This window comes from Corvus moneduloides, chromosome 3 (genome assembly GCF_009650955.1).
Source record: "Corvus moneduloides isolate bCorMon1 chromosome 3, bCorMon1.pri, whole genome shotgun sequence".
NCBI lineage: Eukaryota > Metazoa > Chordata > Aves > Passeriformes > Corvidae > Corvus > Corvus moneduloides.
In genome coordinates, this window is record NC_045478.1 from 39,457,700 (window position 1) to 39,482,558 (window position 24,859).

General features: G+C 38.9%; 1 protein-coding gene across 2 annotated transcripts in view; it reads right to left on the bottom strand.

Moving 5' to 3' along the window:
• The window catches only part of MDN1 (midasin AAA ATPase 1), a 93,453-nt gene that overhangs the window by 33,643 nt on the left and 34,951 nt on the right, over positions 1-24,859 (bottom strand). For both annotated transcript variants that reach the window (XM_032105052.1, XM_032105051.1), the window contains exons 32-62: positions 24,479-24,623; positions 23,240-23,369; positions 22,446-22,676; positions 21,517-21,714; positions 19,868-20,076; positions 19,219-19,341; positions 18,124-18,321; positions 17,925-18,032; positions 17,164-17,352; positions 16,290-16,379; positions 15,935-16,195; positions 15,522-15,792; positions 14,848-15,007; positions 14,454-14,570; positions 13,104-13,312; positions 12,411-12,556; positions 11,724-11,926; positions 10,401-10,621; positions 9,265-9,378; positions 8,325-8,457; positions 7,531-7,640; positions 6,750-6,883; positions 6,003-6,163; positions 5,529-5,649; positions 4,469-4,679; positions 4,096-4,327; positions 3,155-3,281; positions 2,103-2,273; positions 1,747-1,961; positions 1,269-1,650; positions 954-1,063 (exon numbers count right to left, since the gene is read on the bottom strand). In XM_032105052.1, the coding sequence (XP_031960943.1) occupies positions 954-1,063; positions 1,269-1,650; positions 1,747-1,961; positions 2,103-2,273; positions 3,155-3,281; positions 4,096-4,327; positions 4,469-4,679; positions 5,529-5,649; positions 6,003-6,163; positions 6,750-6,883; positions 7,531-7,640; positions 8,325-8,457; positions 9,265-9,378; positions 10,401-10,621; positions 11,724-11,926; positions 12,411-12,556; positions 13,104-13,312; positions 14,454-14,570; positions 14,848-15,007; positions 15,522-15,792; positions 15,935-16,195; positions 16,290-16,379; positions 17,164-17,352; positions 17,925-18,032; positions 18,124-18,321; positions 19,219-19,341; positions 19,868-20,076; positions 21,517-21,714; positions 22,446-22,676; positions 23,240-23,369; positions 24,479-24,623 (5,430 nt within the window). The remainder of the gene's footprint in view (positions 1-953; positions 1,064-1,268; positions 1,651-1,746; positions 1,962-2,102; positions 2,274-3,154; positions 3,282-4,095; positions 4,328-4,468; positions 4,680-5,528; positions 5,650-6,002; positions 6,164-6,749; positions 6,884-7,530; positions 7,641-8,324; positions 8,458-9,264; positions 9,379-10,400; positions 10,622-11,723; positions 11,927-12,410; positions 12,557-13,103; positions 13,313-14,453; positions 14,571-14,847; positions 15,008-15,521; positions 15,793-15,934; positions 16,196-16,289; positions 16,380-17,163; positions 17,353-17,924; positions 18,033-18,123; positions 18,322-19,218; positions 19,342-19,867; positions 20,077-21,516; positions 21,715-22,445; positions 22,677-23,239; positions 23,370-24,478; positions 24,624-24,859) is intronic.

Consider the following 24,859-nt stretch of genomic DNA (forward strand, 5'->3'; position numbering starts at 1 on the left):
ACAAGGGAAACACAAAGGACAGCCGTTTAGCACCGAGGTGTAGATTTCTCTCCCTGTCACTTCAACAAGCTTCAATTACTTTTTTCTTGCCACCTGACAGCTCTGTGAGCATTAAGAAAAAAGTAATGCAATTGGTAAAACTCAGCCATTCAGAATCTGCTTTCAGTGATTATCATTCTCTTTAAGCAGTAGCATGGAACTAGCAGGTCCTCTACATGTGTAATAATGAAATCAAAAATTCCTATTAAAAGTGGAAAATTGTGAATAATAGATAGTTTTTATCTCCATGTACAAGGAACACACCTGGAAGGCTGCACAAAGGAGAAAGCTGTCTTTGCTTAAAATTTCCTCAGACAAAAAAAGAACCACAAAAAGCCCCAAACAAAGTAACAGTGGCTACAGATTCTGAATGTCAACAGCGTACTCTGTGTGGTAAGAAATTTAATTCATCCACAGCAACATAGGCAAAGGCTACTGCTAAAATACACATATGGAGATTTCTCCCCAGTAATACCAGCTGAAGAACTTTGCAAAATAGCACTGTCATGTATAGTGGCCTTGAGGAACTACAGTGATAGATAAACAATTCATCTCATTTCAACTGACTGATAACATTGTCACATTTTAACAAAAGTACAGTAATTTAAATGTATAGCATTATTTTTACTTCTGGGCATGGTTTCAACTTTATGAGTATATGATGGCCACTGCTTTAATTGCTCTATTTACAGCAGTACAAAGTGTACTGACAATTCCTTACTGCAAGTAAAGAGCACAGCTTCTGTATTTTTCTCTTCCACCTCAATATGTAAATTGATACTTTAAAACCAGCAACTCTAGTTTCTACAGAAAGAGAGAAAAACTGTAAAGCTGAGGAGAAAAGTTTCAAAGCCTGAGCACACAAAGATGACATGTCCAAACTAAAAGAGATGGGTTCAGGGCCGGGGTGTTACCTGATATGGGGATGAATATAGTTGCTGACTGTTTCATCTTCAATACTTTTTCCTGTATGCAGTTGGGATGAAAAGTCATGTGTTTGCCATTCACACTCCAGCTGGTATAACTAAAAAGGAAAGAATAAACCATTCACAGCAGTTCTGATTTTAGTAACCAAGTAGGTACATCAACTTCTTGGACACTAAAAGAAGTTCTAACTGTATAGTTTAAAAATCACAACCAAATATTTGCCCAAGGACCCCCCAAGCCAAACTCCTCTGTGTTGATTTTATACATAACAATGGTAAAAGCCAACTTGGCTTCATACTCACCTCTTCTTTTGAGTACTTGAGCTTGTATTCTCTTTTAACAGCTGGATCAAACCTGGTCTGTGGAAGCCACATCTGGATCTGCACCAAGCCAATGACCACCCAGAGGCTTCCTCGCCAAGCTGTCTCTGGTAACTCCTGAAGCCCTTCCCCATAGAACTGATGCAAGCACGTGAGCAGAAGAAACAGAAATTCTTTAGGAAGTAGCTCCTGATCAGTGATGCTTCCAAGTGTCTTGAGAAGGTACTCATATGCAACAGGATCCCTGAGGTAGAGCTTCTCACAGCACTCCAAAAATTCTTCTTGAAGATCCATTGGAACCAGATCTACCAGGGCAGAGAGCTGTCTGCTTAGCATTATTCCTTGCAGTCTAGCATCTGTGTGTCTGGAGGAAAAGGAATGAGAAGTTTACACACAGTAAGCAAACTTCTGTAACATGCTTGATTTAAATAACTTATATGTGGAAGAGAGGTCTTAATACCTAAAATCTGCTATTGAAGAGACAGCCAGGTTGGTCCACAGCGCTGTGCTGACTCTGTGAAGCTGCTGTGCTCTCTCCATCCATTCTCCCAGTGTTACATGGGATGATGACAGGACAGGAAGCCCACTCACATCCCACTGGCTTGTCTTGCTACTGCTAGTTAGAATTTCAAAGAAGCACTTTGAGAAAACAGCTCGGGTCAAAATGCCTGGGCCCTAAATTAAGAGATTAAGAGTTAGATTGTTCAGATGCAACTTGCACTGACTATGACAGAACTTACAATGGCTTTAGAAAGCTGCTGAATTAGTCAACAAGAGCATTCAGCCTAGAATTCGATTAGGTCAGAAGAGACAAACCTTCATAGAACGGTTCACATGGGATTTAGAGAAGCTGTTTTCCTCTGTTGCAGGCAGTGGCCTCCAAGTCAACCAGTAGTCTGGGTCCATAGTGAAAGTACTGCTCCAAAAGGATGCTAACACAGCATTAACTAGCTGAGATGACAGAAGAGACATTTCTTCAGGGGATATCTAAGGAGAAACAAGAACCTAGAGGTGAGACTAATGTACAGGGAGCAAAAGAGAATTAAGCACACACACGTACAAAGAAAGCATGATTCTGTTTCTCAGTAGGGACAGTACAAGATATTCTCCAAGATCCTTTCAAATTCACATAGTATTTCCTTGCATCTCCTCAACACAGAGTACACTTCCTGATGTCAGCACTGTCTCCTGTCTGTGAAATATGAAGCATGTTTACAGAGCAAGTTGTTAGAATACAGCCTCTAGTCTATGACTGCGCAACCTTTTGTTACGATACACGAGGGTGCAGAGGCATGAAACAGGTAAAGCCATCCAAAACTCTGCTCTGAAGCATTTAAAGTGAACTTGTGCCTTACTTCGCTTTGTGGGAACACAACCATTGTATCATAAATATTAACCAGAGTTATTAAACGTTCTACAGAAAATGCATAAAGTAGTTTTATCAGTCTGTTTGATTTGCAACAGATCTAAAGGGACATGGGAATAGAGGAAAGCATTTTTCAGTGTAAAGTTACTTTGAACACATAGATACAACCAAGCTGGCACCTGCCATCTAAACAATTTCCTGTTTTCCACTAGGTCACAGATGCATGTATGGAACAATACTACCAAACTAAATCATACAGAACTATGTTATTTAAGACTTTGTTGTATTTTATCTTTCAACATTGTGCTTTAATTACATTTTCTCAAGGCTCACACTTAATAACCTTTCTTGTTAAAAGAAGGAACAGTTTTTGTCAGGCAGAGGCAGAAAAACTGCATGTCAAAAATCTTAGTGATATACGTATTTTGAAGAACCTTTGAAAACTTCTGCAAGATTAATTAAAGATCTGATTTAATTAAATTAAAATAAAACTTATCCTTACTTCATTAAGGTGTAACAAGTGCCACAGTCCAGAGAGCTGGTGAGAAGCAGCTGGTGTCAACTTCAGAGAAAAAGCTATAAACTGAGCTAGATCTGAACATATGCTTAATTCTTGACTGCAGTTATTCCTGTAGCAGGTAAAAAAAATACAACCTAAGCAATGCTTAAGCAGGGCACATGAAACAAATCATTTGGATAGTAAAACAAATTGAGATGGCAAGCAAAGTCACCGAAAGGTTAAAATGACAGCATTTCAAATGTTGGAGAAGAACAAGAAAATACTACTCAAAACACTTGAATCCTTCAAAGTTGACAAAATCTAAACACAAGAAAAAGGGGGAAAAGTGGAATGTCCTGTAGCTATAAGCTCCATGTTGAGCAAACCATACAAAGCATTTGGGGAGAAACTGTTTTCTAGCTTTATAGCTTTTGTGAAAATTCAGAACTTTGCTGAATTCAAGAGTGAACCAATGATTCTAAGAGTCTCATTACACAAAAATTAGCTTTCACTGAAGTCCATAAATGAATAGCTTTCTTTTAAGGAATGGTAAACCAGACTAAAAATAAATACACTTGGCCCCTTGAAACAACACAAACACTTCTTAAATTAACTATTAATTTAAACTGTGATTCTATGAATGTATAGTTTACACAAAAGGAAGCATGCATGCTAGTTTACTTCCTTCATTTCCAGGTCTAGTTTAGTCTTTCTGCAGTAGCCCCCTGCAATCTGGTGATAAACATCTTCTGTTGATTCCTAATACCCCATGTATTTGTGTGCTGCACAGATATATATGCACATGCACACAGGTGTATATAGATTACAAATACATACACACAGATTTACATGCAGATGTAAAGCACCAAAGTTACAGCTTCTAGCTAGGGATTCTGAATCTCATGAAAGAAATAAAGGATTTCTTTCTCCAGCCTTCTTCTTACCTTCTTGCACAAGCCTTGGCCAGCCAATCTGCTGTCAGTTTGTACTGCCAGAGCACCCCTATGTATTCCATTGCAGGCCACAGCTGAACCTGACTGCAGAGCTGATTCAGCAAGGCAGGGTCTAACTGGTTGGAGATGGTGTTTTCAGGAAGCCTTTCTTCTGAATAACTGTATGTGACTCCTTCTGCTTTCAGTTGTGAATGTAGAGCTTTCAGAAATATCTGTAGTTGATCTGTTTGACAGAATATAAAAGGCACATAAATGCACGTACTATGTTTCTTGTCAGTGAACATCTAACACCCTTTCCATCTGTGTATGAAAGAATGGAGATGGCAGAAACCATCCTGCTGGGCTCTTACCAAGTGTTACCTACCCAGACTAACATCTTCTAAATGATTGGCTCTTATTATCAGGCCATCAGCTTGCAGCAATGCTTTCTTCATCTTTACTCCTGCAGCAGCGATTTTCACACAGCACATTTTTTCCTGCCACCTACTTTCTCCAAAGGCCAATCTTAGCTCCAAGGTGTTCAGTGCTTTGCTGAGAGCTTTTAACTGAGAAAAACATTCCATGCCCAGTTTATCCTGGAAACGTGAAAAGGACAATTTGTTTCAGCAGCACTAACAAAACCACAAACAAGATTTGGGACTGCAGTTAAAACTAAGATTTTGAATTCACGTGCGCACAACTAAAGTACAAGTATATATAAACCAGCCTGCAACAACAGCTTAACAATAATCTTTTAGTAGCCTGATTCAATACAGCAGGAAGACAGAAATTGAAACAGGTGACCACAATTCCTCCTTGTCAAGTTAGAGTTTTTTTCCTTCATAGAGAAACTACATATATTATGCAGACAAATAATACTTCAACATGGCAACTTACCTAAATCAAGGGCGATAAATACACAAAATGATAAAAAAACCCCCTCAGGATCTACTGTGACTTAAAAGAAATTGCAGTTTACACCTGCAATTTAAATACATTTGGATGTTTAGATACATTAGATACATCTGGATGCTTAAATACATTTGGATCTCTCCAAATTCTCAGTAAGCACTGAATGTTCTTCAAAGTCTCACTAAGTAAACCACGTGCATTTTTTGATAGGTGAGTATCCTTGAGAGATAAGGTAATAAAAACCTAGGTCTAACTACTGGTCACCAACATGAATGCAAAGGCACCCCTCTGTATTAAACAAATATTTTCTATACATATCATAATTCATAGTAGAAACGTTATCTGGATAACTGATGTATTTCTCAAAAGAGATGTACATTAACATATGCTGAAACTTTCTTTCAATCAATCTAACAAACACAAAAGAAATGTGTTTTTGCTGTCCTGGAAAGCAAGTGCTGTAAATACATTAAAGCCTATCTGGACATTGCTGGAAATACAAATCTTTTGCAAACAGAGCAGAGTATTGATACCTTAAAAGGAAGGGGTCTTCCTAGAGACTTCTGTAGTATCTTCATATTGGCTGAAATACCAGAAGGATTGACCAAGCAGCTCTGAATCTGCTGTGAAACAGATTGAATTTCCCTGGAAATCCTTGTAGAGAAAAAACAAAAAAAAGGGAGGGGCAGAGGGAAAAAAAAGCCCACACAGTTAACGGAAGTTTGAGAAACAAGGCAAAAGGATGCATAGGAAAGTCTCTCTCTCATCCTTTCACTAAGGGGGTAAAATTTCTAGATGATCATTCGAGCACGCAGACGCACAGTGCTAGGAAACACAAATTTTAAAAATGAACAGCTACTTAATACATTGTTATTTGCATCACTAATGGAACATGACTTGGGACACTAATCCAAACAATGCTAATTAGCTGTAACACTAAAGAAAAGAGTAATTTATACAGCCATGTAACAGAAACAAATCAAAAACCACCAAACAAAGCCACTCACTTGTTCTGGTCTGATCCAATAAGCATCTGAGGAATTCTGTCAATTAGGTGTTTCATAACCCAGTGCCAGTGCAGAGCCAGAAGTGACAACCCTGGCGAATCCACCGTGACAGTGTCAGACACTGCCCAGAACCGGTCCCGCCACAGCGAGCAGTAGAAAATCTAGCAACAAGCCAAGGAGGTTACAGTGTTACCACTGCTGCAGGTTACACAATACTGCGTGGTTCAAGCAAGAGAAAAAGCAAAACCATCACCATATATTAACTTAGAGTCCCACAATGCTTTGTATTTAGTGCTACACAACCAGGACTCAACTGCAGGCTCTCTAAAAACACCACACTGGCAGGTGGAACTACACCAGCCAAAACCAAACAATCCCTGCACCAAGTCTACAATGTCAAGATTTCAGCAAAATTATATTCATGGTCTGAAAAGGGAGAGGGAGGAGTGAACCACCCCTGTGACCTGTATGTCAGCTGTCAGGGTTCAGATATTCTTATCACAGATAGAAATGGATACTCCCTTTATCATCAAACAGCCACTTCTACAGCACAGTTCATGCCATCCTAAGCAGGTATTAGAGGGCACAAATACAGCTACTGAAACAAACATGATCATTTGCCTGCTGTTAGGCATATTCTGAATACAGACAGAAGCACTGCTGTTTATTTCATGGTCCCTGAAACTAGTGTTCTGCACACAATCACATTTCACTTAACCCTAAATGTACTATGGAAAGTCTACTCACATCATGCATGTCATTGTCACTTAAGGCCACCTGATTAGACTTCACCCAGTGAAGTGCAAATGCATCCCAAAGTTCAAAGAAAGCAGCAAGGTTGACCACGATTCCATGAGGAAGACAGTTGTAACTCCCTGGATCTGAGGTTTGGGGAAGAGGAAAAGAAAGGGAGGGACTGAATATTCCAGCCACATCACATGACACATAAGGGTCAACTTCTGATCACTAGAACCTCTCTATAATTGAGAAAAAAAACCCACAGCCTTGGAAAAGATCCAAGAAATTAAGCAATATAAGTAGTCCTTCATTATTTGCACAATTCTCTATTACCTCTTTGCATTTTATACACATATTAAAAAAAAACATTATGAGGGATTCCTTGATCAATTGCTTCTATGCAGCACACTAACCTCATCACTAAATCTTACCTTTTGTTTTAGAAGTAAAACTTCCTACTTACATAATCTGAAGAACTTAGTTATTCATATTAGCTAAAGACAGAATGTTATTCCAGTTTCTCTCCACTGTTATCCTAAAGTTTGGTTAATTAAGAGAGAAATCATATCCACTCATTACCTCATAGAGGTGGGACATAAATAGTGTAGCCTAAGGTATATCTAATTTAAGAAGAATGTGTTAGATACCACACTAGTCCTCATCTGATTGCTTTACATTCACATACTCTTTCTTTGCACACCATGTTTAAAGTATACATTTCGTAACAATGCAAATTAACCATATTTCAAATTGACTACAGAACCAAAAGGAACAGCAAAAATCAACCCACTTTTGTGGAAATCTAGAGACATTCTTAAGACACTGTTTCTTGGCTTCTTGCTGGCAATCAAATTCTTCTCAATGTAACTTCTTTTTTCTCGGTCAAGAAATAACACTGCCCTGAAGTAAAAATAAAGTTGTTACCAATCCAGTACTGCTTTAAATCCTTGGCTTTATGACAACGGTGAGCTACAACATGACATTTGAACTACAAAGTGACATAATGTATTCACTGTATTATGGAAGAAGAACCAGGTGCAGAAAATTGCAACAGATAATTGCTTGAATATGGTTTCTGTAGAAGCAAGCTTCACAAGGAGCAGACTCCTGACTTCACCAAGAAGGAAAAACCAGTGAGCTACTTAACAGGTGCAACACCATGGCCTCTGGGATATGTAAGCAGCTGCTTCCTTACACTTTAACTCCAGAATCTATGCACTTTTTCATCTTGTTAGGAAAAACAGTCCATATGCAAAAGCAGGGCAACTATTTCAGCTTTTTCAGAGATTTCACACTGCTGCTTCTGCCTCTTTAATGCTTTATCCCAACATTCTGATTTGTCCTTGAAGTACTGCACCATGTATGGAATGCCGGGAGCTCTGCTCCCTATATTAAGTGATTGTGTTTAATATGCATCTACAGAAAACAGAAGCAAAGAATTTAAATACCTGTACAAAACCTCTGCCTGGTATTTTAGATCACATCTATCAAAACCTAAAAACACACGTGGCAGACACCACAAAGGTTTACTCAGCACTGGTTACAGGCACTGGGCACTCTTTAAAGGGTTTTTTTGTAACCCACCGATTTGCTGCAGACTTCAAAAGGATAAGAAGCTGGTCTGTGTGTTTCATTTCTGTATCAAAGCTCATTGAATTTCTAATGATTTCCAAAAACTGCATGTTCCATCTTGGGTCCAGAGGCATCACATGTTCATCTGGAAAGGCAGACAAGACAGGACAGCAGTGAAACATTACTCAGTTCTTTTCTTGATCCCCCTGCCTATACAAGAACATTAGGGAAATAAAGAAGCAGCCTAGGAAGAAGGCAGTCAAACTCTCTCACTCCAGATATCCAAACAGAAAAGCATTAAAACTGACTGCAGGTTCTGGAAAACAGAACACTGACAATAAATTAAAACAGGGGTTAGAGCACCCAAACACAGCTTGGAAACTCAAGTCCAGCTCACATTCCAAGCAATATACCCAGGATCATCCATAAAAGGTCCAGTGTCACTGTATGTAGTTTCCATGCACCTAACAAGCTTGGAAATGAAGCCACAGGCCTGAGCCCCCACAAAACACCAAGGGAAAATTATAGGCCAAAACAGGGGTTTCAGATGGACTAACACAAATCTTGGGGAAAAAAGACCAGGGTGCCTAATCTATCAAGTCAGAAAGGCAGTGAATATTTGAATCACTCTTCAGAACATCACCCTGAGCTGTAGGAATACATCTGAGTCACGGATACACAGCCAGGACTCATGGGCAGAGCACTCATATCTAACTTGAATAGGATGAATGCATTTAATTGTCATACTTGCTGTTCTAGACAGCAAGAATGTTCGTATTTGTTGTAATTGATTTTTTTGTTTTAATTTCTTCGTTGTACTTTCTTTTATGACAGAAGCAACATATATTTAGAATTGAGTGTTTTGCTACATACATTTCCTAAGAAGGGTTGCAGTGTGTTCAGAGAACAAATAAAGGAAGCAATGTCTTACATCCATCTTTTTCAGAAGTACCTGTCATAGTTGGCTGTAGCAACTTGATCATGTTACTGACTCCAGATGAGAGAGGACTGGCATAAAAACAACCAAGGGCTACAGCACCTGCTTCCAGCTGAATTCGCACTGAATCTGCAGGTGAAGAGGGGAGAACATGGGCACAGAAGAGCATTTAGTAAAAATCAAGAAAGATAACTTCAACTGAGCCAGCACAAGCAGATTGAATCAAATCTGTGCATGCACTCTGGATATGCTGGTTGGTTGTATTTTGTATTAGCTCCAAAAGGTCTTAAAAGCACCAGAATGTCATGGCTGACGACATAAATCCAGCAAGGAGGTCTAGTTGAACTGGTGATACTACATGTATGCTATTAAATATATGGTTTGTGAAAATCCTTGAGTTTATAGCTTCAAATCTTCCTCTCAACACATCTGTTGTGGGGGGGGGGGGAGAGGGTATTTTCTTTACAATTTAAAAAAAAAGCATACTTTTCATTAAAAGTAATTTTTTAGGTATTTTCTACTTTGCAAACCTACCTGCCTGAAAAGACAGCAAAATAAAGAGGAAGCAATCCCATTAATATAGGGACAACATAGTCTGAGATTTCAGACCACAGAAGAAAGCTAAATGGGTAAATTACTTGGACTAGTGCCTGCCTAAATGCTCCAGGAGTTTAATGAGATTAATACTGTAATTAAATGAATAGCTCATCTCAGCTATTATCCTGAATGTTCAGACAACATTGCTTCAGGAAATCTCAGTTCTACAGTTTCTTGGCTTTCTAAGCATTTGTATTTTAATACCAAATACACAGAAGGCATTTGACTGCTTTCACTATCACTAAAAAAAAAGTGAAAAGGTGTATTTGCTTACACAGACCAAGAGCCATCCAAAAATAACTAATTCAGAAGCGGCACAAGTTACCCACGTTTGAATAATAAAGGATAATGCTTAGCCCAAAGTCTCCTTATTTCCCTAACATGCACAACCTGTTTCTATCCCTCCCTGGAGCATCCATGCCCTTGAATTAGTGTGGATAGTTGAGAGTCTCCATAACTCAGATAATTTGAATGGTCTGGATGTTTTCATACAACACTTATGATTTGCAAAAACTTAACAAGTCAGCCTTTAGACCAAACAAATTATTACATACCAAGCACCTGTGGCAGATTTTTGGCTAAGGAGTTAAGCCATTTAACTCTTAATTTCCAATCTTGATTGGTCGCCTTTTCTATGAACAACTTCACTGAAGCCTGGAGAACTTCCATTTTGTCCATCCAGTTTGCATCAATCTCAACAGCACTGAACTTGAGACTCTCGGGATTAGTGGACTGCATAACTTTCTTAAGATCTTGCAGAGTCACTGGTAATGTCCTGAAACACAAAGAAATCCAGCAATCAAGGGCTTGAACTGCCAGATCCAGGAAAGAATATATTTTGCAACCATCTTTAGGCATCAGTGTAGCAATGCAATGATCTTTCCTCCGTTATTTAGCTTTAAAACCACTTTTCAATTTCAAATCCATTGGGGGTGTCTACTGTTAGGAGCTCACTGTTGCCAAAAATTCATGCACTACCCCAGGTGAATATGCACAGAATTTCACTGAGAAATTCTAATTGATTTGTGCACCAGAATGATATGCAAAGTTAAATTAAAAAAGACAGGAAAGTAAGTGTCATTGATTAAAAACAAACAAACAAACAAAATAGCAAACAACACAGCATGTTGCTAAGGTTTCACAATTTCAACATTGTATCTTAGTAGCAACTTCTACAGCTTGTTCTTTCACTGGAAGCAAACTACAGTACCTGTCCAGAGTAGGCTACTAAGCAGAGAAGGCAGGAAGGAAGTTTTTGCCCCAGTGTTGTAAAAATTAACAGCTATATTGCACAAGAAACCACTAAAAAAAATTCTTTTATATACCCCCTGCACATGGGCCTCTGCTTCTTTCAGACAGCTCTGTCTGAAGAAGGAAATTTGTGCTTTTATCTGAAACTACTGGACCTAAAATTACTGATGAATAATCGATTACATGAAAACAGGAAATCCAGAGAATCATTAGTATACTTTAAAGTAGTTCAATGCTCAGGTTTTTTTAAAGCTTAGAAGGAAACCGAAGGAAGAGATTTTGGGGCTCTTATTACCTACTAAACCCAGTGTTTGCATTCACATTTTCTGCTAAATGCTTACTCCTAACATCTCTCAAAATGAGTCAAATGCACTCATTGAAGATCAAAGAGACAAGTCTTTTGAACGTATTTTGAAGATTTAAGAATAAAGCAGTAAATAATTAAACTTTCACTTGCAGTGGTTGTATGGAAAGGTAACAGGAACACAGTTACAGTGCACGACAATCACAGTCTCTACCTGCACAATTTGATAAACACAGAATTTTGCAATAAACAATAAATAGTTCACATGTATTGTTTCTTATTTACTAGACAAAAAAAAAAAAAAAAAAGGTTTCCTGCCTACCTGCAGTTTCTGAGGTTTAGTCTGTGCAGACAGTACATCAGGACCTGTCCATCCTGCTGGACTGTGGAAAGGAGCGAGTCTTCAGCTGCAAACAGACCTGAAGGCAGCGAGTCTGGCCACAATCCCACTGCTAGCAAGGACTCACCCCAAGTGTCAGTGGAAGCCAGAGAGGAAGCATGCCTCGTAACCAATTCTAACACAAGCTACAACAAACAACCAAAAAGCAGCTTAGAGTCATATTCAAACATGTAACATGCATTCAAGCACAACGGCTCAGGAAACATTTTCATTACATGTATCTATTATTAAGTTATTATAGACCAAATCTTCTACAAACACTATATAACATACACAATGAAAGTACCAATACATTCCTACCAGAAGTGAAATAACACACTATACAGTTTCAAACAGGAAGTGAATGTGTCCACAGATGACAGTGTGCACAGTGTTACGGGCTACAGCTCCATCAGTATGAATATCCCAATATCCCAGCTGAAGCTGTTACAAACTACAAGCCTCAGAGTCCAAACAGGGTACTGTTTGGTTCATCTCTCCAAGAGCACCATCTCCATCAATCTCTTGCACAGGCATGTAGGAAACAGGATCTCAAATACTAGCCTCATGCAGTTACATTTTTCACTTATCTAGTTATCTAAGAAAAGCTCTCAAATACAGGACTTTTACCTTTTGATTAATCTGCAGTTGTTGTGAGCGGCCATAAACTTCCCAACAGGCTCTGTAAAAAGACTTTGCTAATCCAAGGCCTCTTTGTATTTGCTGCACAATTAATACAGCAGCCTGAAGCAAAGGTGACAACGATGACACAGAACCTGAAAGATTCACAGCAATTAGGGTGATGTGAATGTTTAGCAACTGTCAACCCTTTAATCTGACAAACACCACTTTAGGTGTCATGATACAAAACAAATATATCATCTTATCCTGAAAGCTGAGTGGATTCTTCCCAAGGTTGATAAGAAAATCTGACAAGATTGTAAATAACAGATGACCAGCTCAAAATAAGACATCAAACAGCTGAGATGAATGAAACTCAGCTGCAAAGAAGAACTTGTGCAACCCCTCTCTTTTGCTAATTTTCACTTACATACACTGCCTTCCCTATAACAAGGGACAACAGACTAGCACCAGAGTCTGAGGTCTCTGTAACAAAGCACTGTAGTTACCACTTTTTCATGACTTGGGCCTACTTCCTGGGAAGGCAAAAAACCAATCCAAAACTACCTGATTATAGTTTTATGTGCTTACTTATATCAGCACATAACACAATAAAATAACCAGGGTTTAATACCGAAGACTTCATCCATATATATGTAATGAGCCCACATTGCTAAAAAACACCTAGAAGATTTTTTTTACCTGCAATTGCTGCCTTGGTTTCTGAATGCACAGCCAGAAGTGCATCACAGACACTATCTCCAACTAAACCCAAACCATGCAGGAGTAACTTCAAATCCAGACTGTCCAATACATTTCCATCAGTCTCCCCAGGAACATAAATTTCAATACCACGATTCCGCATGGCTCTGGATATTTCCCCATGAACTGGATCCATAGAAAGGAAGAGCCTGTTGGATATTAGAAAAGAATAATTCAAGTTGATAGGGACCTACAACAATCATCCATTTCAACTGCCTTAAATTCTAAAGATGTAACTTAGGTCCTTAAACTATCTGGAACTACCAAATCTGCTTCTCCATAAAGTAAATTCATCTTCATAAAAATGGGGACACGATATCTAGAAAGCCAGAGACAGCTACTGAATTTAAATGAGAAATCTGTATGAATAGTTATACTTTGCAATTAGACACAGATATTCTGTATGACTTTCAACTCATTATTATCTGAGTTATGACTGTTTTATCATTTGCCCACTTACAAAGAGAAGTTAAACTATGCCTCTGAGCTATAAATGCTTTTAAAAGTCTTAGCAACAGCTTCAAATAAATCTGTGCTATTTAAAAACCAAAGTATCCAACATCCAAGCAGTTAATACTATCAATAGACACCTCTTAAAAGCAAGGAGGAAAAAGTACTTCTGAGACACAAAGCAGTGAAAACAGGTTTCTGAGAAGTCAAAAATGTTTCCAATTCAGAGGAGCCAGAGAGTATCAGTCCCAATATCCTTGTTATGGATTTATAAAAGGTAGGAATTACACAGAATCCTGTTATGTTCTCCTCCCATCTTCCCCAGAGACTACTTCAGGTCTGAGAGAATAGACTGTCTGTTTGGGTGGTTTGTTGGGGTTTTTTTAAGTTCTGTCACTGCAGGAAACTGAAATTTATAGATGGGTTGGAAAAAGCTGTGAAGAAAATTATTATGCCCATATATCAGCTTTCATAACCAGCACATCTAAAGACTTCACCATCCTCAATGCATGTATCATCAACTTCATTACAGTGAGACAGGGAAGTGCTGAAATCCTAAATTAGAAATGCAAAATCAAGGCAGAGGCACACTGCTATGAATTTTCCAGTGTAATAGTTTGTGTTGCAACAGGGATATAAAGCAAAGCCTCTTAACCTCTCTTTTATATGCTCACCACAGTGCAGTTTTCTTTCTTGCTAGACAGTGTCACTACACTACATGGCAAACTGAACAGCATTCAAAATACCAAAAGACCGGCTCACTGATGACACCTTTATTCTAAACCTATTTGATAAAGGGAAAAAAAACCTTGGAAAAAAAAAAGCAGAAATGCAAAGTACCTGAAGTTTGGATGAGGAGTTATTGTAGGAATTGTGCCATCTATGACACCTCTCTCACTCATGGTCAGAACACCTCCTGGTTCAAGCAAAGCATTCAAGCGGTCCAGCACAGATGGGCTACATTCAAAACAAAGTCATGTGGTCATAAAAAGGTACCAATTTGATCCCTTTCTCCTCTGAAATCAAAATGGTACCCATCTTGAGCAAAAGACAAACAGGAAAACAATCAAGTGCTAAGCTGTCTGAGAAGGAAGATACTCTTCCAGAAAATCTAATTTATTGCTCCTCTGTATTATCAAATGCAAAATACTCAGTTGTGAACCACACAGTAAGAGGCAAAGTCAGTTGGGGAGGTCAAAATATTCACTGAAACAAGGCCACTAAAATCTCTTACTTGCAGAAATTAACATTGTCCATTAACAGCCAGTCTCCAGATTGCAGGGCCTGAACCAACATCCCATCCACCCATTCAAAAGTGCCATGGCTGTTGCAGTCAGCAGCCTGGGCCTGCTGCAGCTTGAAACGTCGGAACTCTTCTACCAGGTGAGCAAACTCTGAAAGGAAATACATCTTACACTGAGACTTACATCAACAAAGTAGCTTCCAGTTCCATTCGAGAAAAATAGTAGTTATTTTGCTAATAAACATATATGCTTCCTACTTTTTAGGGGAACATAACAGCAGAGGCTCCAGCTCTTCAGTAGCCTCCCATGGGCAAAATCCATGTGAACAGAAAAGGTTTGCAAGCACAAAGAAATATAAAACAGATCGACACTTTACTCCCTAAACAGGTACTTTTCTGCATCCCTTCTCCCTCTTTAGATGAAATTTGATGAGTATTAATGCCTTATTTTAAACAATGATTAAAAAAAAGAAGGAAAACCAACTCATACATTATTCTGCTGACATATGTGAAGTACAGCTATCAGTGCTTCCAAGTACAAATGCAAGAATAGCGTATCCAAGTTCCCTTTCTTAGGAATACAAGGTAAGAGCTTGTATTGCATCATACATTGAGTAGCTCAGTACAGGAGAATTTCAGTGCTTCCAACTGCCCACCATACATACCTGCCTTTGTGTAAGAATTTATTTTGTTGTTTAGTCTCTGGGTAAGTACAAGTATTCCCTCCAGTTTGCTCACTAATTCAGCTGTAACACTTCCACCTCCTTCCCCCAGAGATTTGGGTTTGTAATTCAGGATGAAATTGCTCCAAGCACGCAGCACGAGTTCAGCATCATCTGCACAAAGTTCTGCCAGGAGAAGACTGTCCCTTACGAGTGTGCTCACGGCATTCTCCACCCTTTCCAAAAGGCGCTGCCATGGCCTGTTGATATCAACCTGCAAAAAGGCCATTAGGGAGTCAGTTCATGCAGAAGACTGTGGTGCCAAGGCTCCATTTACAAACACAAACTCACTGCAGACTGGCCACTATTAGGTGGGAAGGAGAAATACTGCCAAACATTACCAAACCAGTATTTACCTGCTCAAATCCACCCAGGAGTTCAGTTGTATCCATCGCGCTGTTCATCGCCATGATTTTCAGCCGGCGGCCGGTGAGATGGGCCAACAGCTCCACCAGACTGGTTTTGCCAACAGCTGCCGGGCCCACCAGGATCACCATCCAGCTCATGTGCACACACTTCATTATGGGCTCCAGGGACTGCAGTGAATGATGCAGAAGCGAGAGAGTTCTGCCAGAATGAGGAATGTAGTTGCCACGAGAAAGAACTGAATAACCAATCTGAAAGGGATGACAAACAGAGGCAAATGGGAGTTTAGCTGTGCAAGTTTTTTCCTTCCCTATCCCATCACAAAATCCCTTGTCAACAGTTTACCTGAACATTATATGGATTGATGTGAAACTCCCTGGTTCCTGTATACACATCGGCCTCCTGGCCAAAAATGTCTCTAAATACAGAAATAACCTAGAACAGTTAAAAGAGCAAAAAAGAGACTTATCAGTTCAAGTTATCCACTGCTCCAAAGATTCACTTCTAAAGATTTACATCTGAAGTATCTTTTCCTCTCAGCTCCACATCTGTATGACAGTAACTAACACAGTAAATCACAAGCTCATTTAACTCAAAGTGCAGCAAGCCATGTGAGTGTGAGCTGCTCACAGCAACCTTTTCATTAATCATGGTTTCCCGAGACTTGAAATACTGTAAGCAATGTGTTTCTTTAACAATGTACTGGGATAGAATTCACTTCATAAATAAGCTCTTTAGTAACACAGAAAAATATTACAATGTTACAGGGAGGGGAAAGTCAACCCATGAGGAAATATCCCATCACGTACAGCCAGTAACTTCAGTTTTACAATCTGACTGACTTTCAGTTTAATACCATTTAAATGCTGTGAAATTAAACAAAAGCACAGGATTTCTAAGCAAGAGAGGGATAAGTAGGTGGCAAACATATTATTTAATACAAAACCACACAAGAGTATGTTGTTTAAGTCCTTGATTATTCTATTTGTCTTCATTTACATCAGCTGCCTGCTTTTACACTAATTAATTGGTATTTCAAATGCCCTGGGGAGCAGATATCTATATCAAACCTCAAAACCCCAAACAAACCTATTTTTCTTTTTTAAGAGATAAATGTCTATGAATGAATAGCAAGGAATCTTCAAATTGGAGATCTATACTTGGATTTCTATAAATATTTCCTGACCATCTGAAGAGCAAGGAAGAACACATGGCTCACCTTTTCCTTGTCTTCTCTGGTTCTCATTCTTTCTCCATAGACCAAAAACACATGCTGGCCTGGATCATAACATCCTGGGGACTGGTCAACAAGCATAAGCTGGCACCAGCGGAAAAGATCACGTAAGTTGAACTCCCAGGGTCCTCCTTTCTGTCCCCACTTCTTTTCAGCCATTACTTCTTTTTCAATCTGGAAAAAAAAAGTAATTTAAAAACTAATCTTTTATTCCACCCACAAGCTGGTCTTCAAATATTTTTTAAAAAACTCGACTGAGCTTCTGCCTTGGTACTGCTTACAAGACTGAGACAACTGAAAGAGCAGGCTGAATTTACTTTGCTGAACATATGTCAGGAACTAAAGCTTGGTTTAGTTTGTCTCTTCCCTACTATTCCTCTAACACTCAGCTCAATTTTCCAATTTGCTCTTGCCCTCTTATAAATGAATATGCAGTAAGATGCTGACACAAGAGATTTTACCCAAGGTCACAGAATACTACTTTGTCCTGTGTATAAATGTTTTATCTTCCATGAAAACCAATGCCTCGTCAGTTATCAACCAACCATCTGACTGTCGTGGTACAAGAATTCTGGTACCAGGTTTAGTGGTGTTCTTTACTTTCTTCTGCATATACTTTCACCCCTCTTTTTTTACCCACACACTTCTCTATAAAAATGCTTGGAAATATAACATTAGACTTAATTTTTTTCTAGTCTTACTGCATTCTGCCTACTTCTACAGAAAAGAAACTAAAATATATTTACCTTGTTATTGAAAGCAACCATTTTAGCAATAATAGTTTTATCAATAGCAGGAAACAATGTATTCCCAATAAACTTCATATCTTCTGCTGACAGTGGATCAACATACACCTATAAAATCAAGAGAATTCAGAGTGTTTATACACCCAGAAACCTACAAGACAGGATCACGATGTAGTGTAAACCAAACAAATAAGCTTGCCTGTGTAAATCTATTAAGAAAGGACTTGGGGAGACCCTTCCTTCCACCTCCTTGTCTGTACGGATTCTGGCATCCAAAAATCTTAGTCGTCTTGTGCTGTACATGAAAATTCATTCCCAATTCTGGAACATAAATCTCAGCTCTGTGGTCAAAGCATGCATTTAGCCCCTCTAACACAGACTGAGAAGCCAGATTCAACTGAGGAGAGAAATAAGGATACAATATTAATGGTCCACAAAACATTTTTGCATAATGTCTAGTTTAATAATCTCTGGTTTAATAATCTGGGATATCTAGAAGGTAAAATTCCATTTCATTGCTGTTCTAGAACTAGCACAAGTTATTACCACCAGCTAGCCTGTTATTACACTAGAGCAACTAACCCTTATACTTGTTATTTGTACTGTTTTTTTCCACTGTGATAACAAAACAATTCTCCATCATAAAAGCTGCATGTTCGAGATGTTTCTTCTGAATTTACGTTCACAGATTTGTGGCACTCAGAGCATTTTGTTCGTTTGTTTTTTAAATTAAGGCAGTCTCAGCTATTTAATTACAGTGGTTGTTTAAAGTGGCATTCTTCACAATAGTGGGGGAAAAGAAGGTAGACAAGGGGCTACAGAATTGAAGATTTTGCACTCTAAAGTAATTAGAATGCATATTGCCAAGAAGGCAGATCTGTGCACACACGCGTGAAAGCATGTGCTACATGGTACGTGAACAAACCTGCAGTGGCAGGATAGCTTATACTGGCAAGATGGAACTCTTCTCCATCTCAAATTAGTAACCAACACAGTGTGTCAGTCCCAGAAAAACACCTTCTATTTCAGTGAAATTGTATCCATGGAAGACACTTGCCCCAAAACTTCCGTTGACACTCTTCCCTAAAAACTTTCAAATGTAAATCAAACCTATCCTTGGCTTTCTGCAGCAATTCAAGCTGAGATTCAACCCTTGTCCTCTTGTCTCAAAGAAATCTAGTCATCACCTGCCTCCATGAAGGGAGGGCATCGTCACTCAAAGGTATTTATTCCACAGGACAAATCACCAAATTTGCTCTTCTAGAACATTCCATTTTATTTGTCCTGAATTTACCTCATCTAATACAATCCAGTGTCCAGCCTTTAATGCTGCTAACAATGGTCCATCACGCCAGGCAAATTCTCCTCCCTTCCCACCTTCAACAGGCAAGTCTGTACCAAATAAGTCTGTCACATCCTTTGGGAGTAAAGAACAGAATGGGGGAGTTGAGGAATTACAAAATTTAACAGAAGTTCATAAACAGCATTTGTTAACTTTACTTAACATTTTCTCCCTTCCCTTTTAATACCTACACTTTAGGTCTATTTAAAAATTTTCAGTAGTTGCAAAATGCTAAAAGCTTTTCCATTATAGGACTCCAGTGACCAGCTACTATATTTAACAACACAAATTTAAATTGGAACAGAAAAGCTAAAAAGCCTTAAAGCTGTTTTCAAGTAATGTTGCAGAAGCCAAGAAAAACACAGTAGACAAAGATACGCATGACTTCACCTGAAAAGAACAGAAATATCTGGGAATTGGCACTCACTCTCAGAAGCTTACTGCTCTTTCTGGTTCCCCCTCCCATTCAGTTTTATCTTGAGACCAAGAAGGAAGAATTGACATTTCAGAGACAGTGCTGAAGAGAACTGCACTTTAAAAGTTACTCAAGGCTTCTACCCTGCCATAAACACTGAGTAATGAAGATAATATTTTATTCTACCGTTTGCTCAGACAGGTTGATTCGAACAAGACAGTTTCCTGAGGCTTTTGCCAGGGCAGCAACTAGGCTGGTCTTGCCCACTCCTGGTGAGCCCTCCAACAAAATAGGTTTGTTAAGCTGTAGAGCTCTTAACAGTCTTTGTGCATTCACTGCTGTAGTCCCAGCATTTAAAGCATAATCTGTCGTGTTGTTCCTCTGGAGAACAGGGCCTAAAACAAAGGAGAAGTAAACCAGAAAACAATTAGACCAGAATGTTTATGCTGGAGGTGCTGACAGTGTGCCTCTGAATGAGCTCACTCTGTCTGTAAATTGCTGATCTCAGTACAGCAAGCAATGGAGATTCCAGTTTATATGCTGTTCTCAGAGATCAGGCACACACACTTTCTGTTTGACCCATAGCTGCATCTCAGCCCATCTCCATATATTTACGTTGAATTTAGCAAAAAAAGCATAGAGATATATGATTTATTTTGCATGAAACTTCAATACCTCCTGGTTCATGATTTAAACTAGGCATCTATCCCTGAAAAAACATAAATCTGTCCTTGCACTTCAGTCATGTGGATCTAACACTCAAAAGCAGCTCTTGAAGAATTGACACTGAGGGATACAATACAGTCATGCTCCAGAATAACATATTAATCTATTCCATACACTGCCAGTTCTGTGAAGGAACACCCCTTTAATTAAAACTTTGCTTTTTCTTTACTGTTATTATGGCATACAGTGGGGAGAGAGCACAGAGCTTGTCTGCCAAATTCCTGCCAGTATAGCTCCCGGGCCATCACTCCCCCAAATGTGTCATACAGCATTGCTCAGGTATACAAGGTGTTAATCACCAAGGCATCCTACACACCTTGATACCTGTTCTGTATGAAAGGGATCCCAAGAGATTCCTTTTGCGATCTAATCAGCAGAGGGGAACTCTAAGCAACTTACCAAAAAGCATTACTTTGCACAATTTTATGCATGACTAACACAATCCATGAATGCCAGAAAGTTCAAATATGAACAATTAATACAGCATTAAGAACACATAGGTCCATGTGCTAAAAACTAACCAGCTGAGTTAGAAAGCTCACAGTCATCAATTTTTAGTCCTGTCACTGCATTTTAAGGGTAAGAAGCAGTGTTTTGTTAATTCCATTTGCATTAATTTGTCCCACAAGGGACTGAAAAGCAGGGACTAAATAATTTTGCAAAAATTGTAGCAAATCTTTGAGAGCCTAGAGCAAGGCCAGGCATTAACCTCCAGTCTGTTTAGCTTTGTATTTAGGACCCCTGCTTTCCATGCTTTGTACAGCTTTAGTTAGTGGAAGTTAACAGGCGTTCCGAGCATGCAGAAGTGACAGAAAATCACAACTCCAAATTAAAAAAAGCTTTGTTGCACCAAAAAACAGTCTATAAAAACTAGCCCATTAACCATTAAGAAGTAATGAAAAAAGGGAATGAACAGATGTGTCTTCTTAATAAATGTGACTGAGTTGCTATCTACACACTTGGAGGCAGAAAAGGCATTTTTCTAAGGCTTAAGAACCAATAAATTGTTCTCTGATGGTTCAGGTATCCTACTGAGATTTAGTGAATAACAAAACTACTGAAAATATAAATCACAGAATAAATGTCCACCCACTCCCACAGTCTCTTGCCTCTTGGAATAAAAAATGGGTGAATTCCCATAAAGTTGTCCATCCATACGAACTCTTTTTCCTTTGTTCTGTCATAAATCTTTAGTTCATTCTTCTGATAATCAGTCAGCTCAAAGAACTGACTCATTTTCTCACTTAAGAATGTCAGGCATTTATCACGAGCTAATAAAGCCATGTCAGCTGAGCAGGATGTTGTACCTGTAATTAGAAAAGTTAAGTGTGCTTCAAAACATAACTAGGTACATTCATCTTATGACAAGAAACTCAATCCCTTCATGTGCATGCAGGTTTTTATTTCATTTTAATGTATTTGCTTGACAGTGCTTCCAGTACTATTTACCATGGACAGATTGCTCTGTGAGCAACAGAACTAAGGGCATCGTATTTCCAACTCCCTTTCTTCTACCATCACAACCACCCTGATCCCTCGCCATAGCCTCCCCCAGGCTTTCTTTTCTGGCATTTCTTGTGCCTTTCACTTTCCCTCCTCTCCCTTATCTACTATTTATTAGCTGGGCCAGCAGCCAAACACACAAAGATGCATTCTCAGCTATGTGCATGGTACAGGCCAGCACAGACAGATGCTCATATGTGGAGTGGGGGATAGAGAGATTAATATGTGCTCATGTGCTTAAGTACTGTATCAGCTCAGAAGACTCAATAGAAAATACAGCTTTTCTTTACTTGTGTGCTAGCCTTTGTAATATTATTAATCCCTCTAATTTACTTTAGCTTGCTGTATTACTCAAACTCTTGCTACTGAAACACAGAAAAGGCACATGACATAGAGATTGTTAAATAGAAGTAAAAGCTTCTCTCAGAAGAGTCCCATGCTGCTCCAAAGCATTTTGTTTGCATTTGACTAAAAAATATTAATACAAATACACAGTTTCATATTTTCTGCTACCAAATGAGCACTGAAGACTTACCTGATCCTATTCCATCAATATATACCAAACATGCAGCATGGATAAAAGACATCACTGGGGAAACGTTAAGGCGGCTACATCCCTTGGCAGAACCCGACTCATCCTCTACCATGACATTCATAAAATTAACCCAGGCCAAGACGTCTCTCACACTGAGAATACACTGGCGACCAAACTCTTGTTTAGTCAGCCATTCAACAAAGTCCATCATAAGTTCTGCTATGTCTGCCCCTAAAAAGAATGTAAACAAACAAACAAACACACACAAACCCAAATAAATTTGAGTTGTAAAATAATTGTTTTGGTCACATCTGCTACACTGTTGTAAAAAACATCTCTAAAGTAGGTACAGCTGCATGAGCAATGTGGATGGGTACTCTATATCCTAGAAAAACAATAACACAAGAGTAAGTTCATGCCTGAGCTGTCGTTACAGATCCTTTTAAATTCTGGTAACAAGACAGAATCAGGTGACTAATACTAACAGTGAAGATGCTGGCAGAAAGTGAAGTGTCCAGTCTTTCAACACTCTACATTAAAACCAAGTTGGGACACTGAAGGGCTGGGGATAGTTCAGCTATCTGGATGGTGAAGTAAACACAGCCCTGAACCTACTTCTGGCTGTAACATACACAGTGAGGGAAGAACAAACTCCAAAATATATCATACTGTCCTCAGGGAAAAACGTAGCAGAGAAAGGGTCACACTGGTATAAATTCTGAAGAAAGGTTGGCAGCCTCCAACCTCCTTATTTTCTTAGCAGTATTTGAATACCAACACAGAGAAATACCTACCCTCGTGGTTTATTGCACCCAGAGACAATCCTGGATGAAGATTGTGTTTTACAATCTGTACCAAATCATCCCGGCCATTGCTCTGTGGGCACCATATTTCTGTAAATCTGTTGCGCAGCGCAGGGGAAAGCTGCAAACAAGCAGAGTAACAGAGCAATTCAAGATTCATTACATCATCTTCCTTAAGGCTCTGTTAACAACAGCCTTGTTGTCACTGCACTTGTAAACAATAAATAAAGTGAACAAGATAGACCTTTCCTTCTAATTTTGACAGAGACACTTCGCAAAATCTTTGCAAAAAGGAGGATTTTTAAAACTTCTAGTAGTGGTATCAATGCAGGAAATGTGTTCTAAAGGAAGTTCAAAGGAATATGGGAAGAAACTGAGCTGGTTTGCAAGCACCAAACCTACATTTCATTCTAGGACATCATGTATCAAACAATGGCTCTGTAATCTCTCTTTGCTTAAAAGAAAACCACATGGAAATTTGCCTTCAATTACAACCCGCTTCTCTACTTTCTCTCTTTCTTGGCTGAATTGGTCAAGCAAAAATTAGTAGCACAAATTCAATGCAGAAATAAATCCTGTTTAAACACATGGCTTCACAATGAGTGGTTCTCTATTCCAGAAACCACTTTAAATGGAGTACCCATCTTGTTTCGAGTAAAAGAGCTTCTGGTTCTTTTTTATAGACCTAGCTTCCAACACTGCTTAAAAGTTGCAGGGTTTTGTTGTCTTATGGGTTTTCTTTAACATGTTTTAAATTACTTAATTCTCAACTTCAGAAACCATTTTTTGCCATAAATGAAAAAGATCTTCTGCGATGTGATGTTCATTATTCACCAAGAAACACAAGAGGACCATCACTGTCTGAATAGGATTAGTGAGAACAATCTGTTACACAACTTCGTACTACCCCAGAGAGCTGGATTTACTTGCTTCACAAGTCACAGATCCTGCACTTGAAGTATTCTACATATTAAGCCTGAGTATTGAGAGGCCTGAAGCTTCCTTTGACATTTTGCTGAGTAGTCATTTATAATGCCAAAGTGACAGCCCACGGAAGTGGCAGAAAACAGATTCACCCCAATCCTCATTTAGAGTGATGAAGCAGATGCCAACTAGAAAGCACTGGATGCCAGAATTGGCATGACACATTTTGGCATTGCACCTCCAACCACTTAATGGCCAGTAAAACCAGAAAGAGGCATGCTGTATTTCCAGATGTTTTGACTTTACCTCTTTTTTCCCAAAGTCACCTCCAGGGTTCATGGTCGCAAGGATACGGAATTTCTTTCCTGCAACTAATAGTTCTACCTCATTCTCCTCATCATCTTGACCACCTTTTTCAGCAAGTACCAATGTCTTTTCAGCTTCAAGAACACTAGAGAAATGGATAAAAAAAAATTGCTAATTTTAAATTCTGTTCCACACTTCAAAAGGTCACTTAAAAATGAAAATCACATTAATCGGCCTGGATAAACTTTCATTTACCCAATATAACAGGTAACAGAAAAGACTAAAATGAGGGATACTGCAAATAGATAATGAAGTTAAACTTATATTTTAGTTGTTCTGGTTTGTTTTTTTTTTTTAGACACACAAAAGAGGGGAATAACT